The sequence below is a fragment of the Cucurbita maxima genome, unplaced genomic scaffold (genome assembly GCF_002738345.1).
Source record: "Cucurbita maxima cultivar Rimu unplaced genomic scaffold, Cmax_1.0 Cma_Scf00001, whole genome shotgun sequence".
NCBI classification, from domain to species: Eukaryota; Viridiplantae; Streptophyta; class Magnoliopsida; order Cucurbitales; family Cucurbitaceae; genus Cucurbita; species Cucurbita maxima.
Genome location: NW_019272017.1, coordinates 6,060,364 through 6,063,384, shown reverse-complemented (window position 1 = coordinate 6,063,384; position 3,021 = coordinate 6,060,364). Strand labels below are relative to the sequence as shown.

Below are 3,021 nucleotides of genomic sequence, written 5' to 3'. Positions count from 1 at the left end.
AAAAAAACTTATCCTAATGAACCTAATCGGGAGGGGACAGGCCAGAGAGAGAAGAAAACCCAAAAATTTAAAAGCAAATTTCTCCATCACTTTCCAGTACTCCATCACTGTCCTCAGAGCCCCCCTCTCTCTCTCTCTCTCTCTCTTCAGTTCTCTGTTAGCCGCTTTGAATAATTTCCCACTCATTTTTTCACACAACCCTCTCTTCTAATGGAACCCTTGCCCTCGCCCGTGACTCCACCGCCACCTCCCATCTCAACTTCATCTCTCTAATCCAAAATCCTAATCCTCTGTTTTTCTCTCCCTTTTACAGCTCAAAAGGGAAAACAGGAAATCCAAACCTTACCTTATATTCCTCCTCTGTCTGCAACAATCAATTTCACCCTCATTTCATGTATGACCTACTACTCTTCCTGTAGCAAACCGCGACGGCGACGGCGACCATGCGATCCCCTCAGTCACTCCGTAACGGCGGCACACCATCGCCTCACGCTCGAATCCCTACTCCTCACCATCACTTTCACTCGACCGTCTCTGTTCAGAAACTGAAGCGCTTCAACTCTCTCATCCTCGTCTTCCGTTTGTCTACCTTCTGCTTCTCCCTTGCCTCTGCTGTTTTCATGATTACTAACTCTCGCGGCTCTGGATCCGATTCCCCTCGCTGGTACGATTTCGACGCCTTCAGGTACGCCGTTTGCCCTATTTTCCGATTCTTCGCATTCGAGGTATTTCTCCTGAAAAGCAAATACAACAGACGAGATTTTCGAATTGGAACCACAATTAATTCCGCACATACGGAAACGCACATTTCCTTACTAAAAAACTCACTCTATTACCGAACTAACGCTTTCCTAACCAGGTACGTCTTCGCGGCAAACGCCATAGTCGCTGTGTACTCACTGTTCGAAATGATTGCCTCCGTGTGGGAAATCTCGAGAGAAGTGACGATCTTCCCTGAGATTTTACAAGTCTGGTTCGACTTCGGCCATGACCAGGTCAAAACCCTAACCCTTTGCCTTTTTTCTCTTTTCTCTATCTTCTGGTCTAAATCGGAAATTAGGGCTCTGATTCCATAGGCGTTCGCGTACCTTCTTCTCTCTGCGGGCTCCGCAGGGACGGCTCTCTTGATAACTCTGAGGGGAACCGACACGTGTAGGGCTACCAGCGCCTTTTGTGTTCAATCCACGATCTCGATTGCATTGGGATTCGCCGGTTTCCTGTTTCTCGGGTTATCCTCGCTGCTTTCGGGTTTTCGGGTCGTCTGTTTCGTAATCAACGGCTCTCGTTTTCATTTATAACCCTCCCTCCTTGAACAGGACTTCCACCGCTGAATTTTTTGGTGCGTCATGTCGTTTGATTTGCCTAATTATATCTAATGGTCCTTCATCTTTTTCTTTTTCTCCATTTGGTCCTTAATTTATCTAAAATTAAGAACTCTCAATTATATCTAATTAGTGTAAACATTAAATTTAATTTTAAAAATTATATAATAAGTACTAAATTTTTAAATTTTGATTCTGTATGTAATTGTATTTGGTCATTGAAAGTAAATTTTTTTTTTATAAAAAATAAGTCTAATTTTTTTAAAAAATTAATTTAAATATAAATTTTATGTATAATTATATCTTAAATTTTCAATTTTGTATATGAGGGTTTATTATATACAAAATAAAAAATTAGGCACATTTTTAGAACATGAAATTAAAAGTCTGTTTATTAAAATTATCGAGGTAAATTAAGAATTTTAAAGATTAAGGATCAAATTGAAAAAATTAGTTTGAAAAGATTTTGGACCATTTGATATGTTCCTTTGTTCTTGTTTTGTAAGGTGTATTATTGTGTTGTTCTTTACTCTCCCACGTCGACATGTCGTCTCTGGCTTCATTTTTAATATTTGGGTAATTCATTTTGTGTATAGTTGTTTTGTAATGTGTATTATTGTGTTGTTCTTTACTCTCCCACGTCGACATGTCGTCTCTTGCTTCATTTTTAATATTTGGGTAATTCTTTTTGTGTAGTAGCTCCTCTATGTATGATTTTAATTCTTTTGTGGTTATATAGAATAAAGTTTTATTATTTATTGAAAGATTTTATTATTATGGAAATGTATGATTGTTTAAACTAAATGTGGCGGCTAGATTCGAGCCCAGGTTTCCATAGCCACAACATGAATTCTCGCCACTAAACTTCAACCACTTTGTTAATTATTATTATTAAATATACAACAAAAATTAAAAAGATATTAAAAAACTTGAAAAATATAAACCAGTGTTACAAAAAAATATATTGATATAAGATTAACATAATCCATGTATTTTTTAAGAGCACAATATGAAATTCTCATCCTTAAACAACCGTCACAGGGATGTTAAGTGGATCTATTATTAAACAAATTACCAAAAAAATAAATAAATGAAATCTCATAAATTAATTTGCATGTTAATTTAATATATATACTTGAATTTATTATAATTTTATTAAATTCTATAATTATTTTTCAACCTTTTATATCTAATAACTCTTAAAAATAAATTTTAAAATGTTTGAAAAATTATTTTTCCAAATAAATATTAAAATTAAGTGTAAACCTTAATTTGAGGTTTAAACATAAATTTTTTAGTCTACAATTGAAATCAACCCAACGCTTATTTCTCTCTTCTTCTTATTTATTTATTTATTTTATTTTTTATGGTTGAATCTATAATTTAATAAAAATTTCACACAAATTTTAACATGTAAATAATAAAACATTATTATAAATTTCAAACCATGCATAGACTCAGAAGCTTAAGAGAAAGCATTACGTGAGTGAAGTCTTGATGTTTGATTACCACATGAGATTGGTGAGATTTGTTTTAAATTTTAAGAAGGGCTTAAAAAATATTAATATCTTTTAACTTAAAAAGAAAAAAAAATCAAATGAAAATTCTCTATCTATATCTCATATATTATCTTCCTCTTACGGTTTGAGATATCAACGATAAAAGTATAATGATTAGAGAAATTAACGTTACTTTATAG

General features: G+C 33.8%; 1 protein-coding gene across 2 annotated transcripts; it reads left to right on the top strand.

The window, feature by feature from the left end:
* Positions 1 to 1,399, top strand: LOC111488036 (CASP-like protein 4C1). Of its 2 annotated transcripts, XM_023135627.1 has the most exons (3): positions 9 to 685; positions 860 to 995; positions 1,077 to 1,399. In XM_023135627.1, the coding sequence occupies exons 1-3, from the start codon at positions 444 to 446 to the stop codon at positions 1,296 to 1,298; spliced, it is 600 nt and encodes a 199-aa protein (XP_022991395.1). In that variant the 5' UTR covers positions 9 to 443; the 3' UTR covers positions 1,299 to 1,399. The 2 variants fall into 2 exon arrangements, with proteins under 2 accessions (XP_022991387.1, XP_022991395.1); XM_023135619.1 differs by having other exon boundaries at positions 1 to 995.
* Positions 1,400 to 3,021: the final 1,622 nt, after the last annotated feature.

Bases quoted from the DNA above. Each gene is read 5' to 3' on its own strand.
- LOC111488036 (XM_023135619.1), top strand. From the start codon at position 444: ATGCGATCCCCTCAGTCACTCCGTAACGGCGGCACACCATCGCCTCAC. The intron at 996-1,076 runs GTCAAAACCCTA...CTGATTCCATAG, and splicing joins TCGACTTCGGCCATGACCAG to GCGTTCGCGTACCTTCTTCT.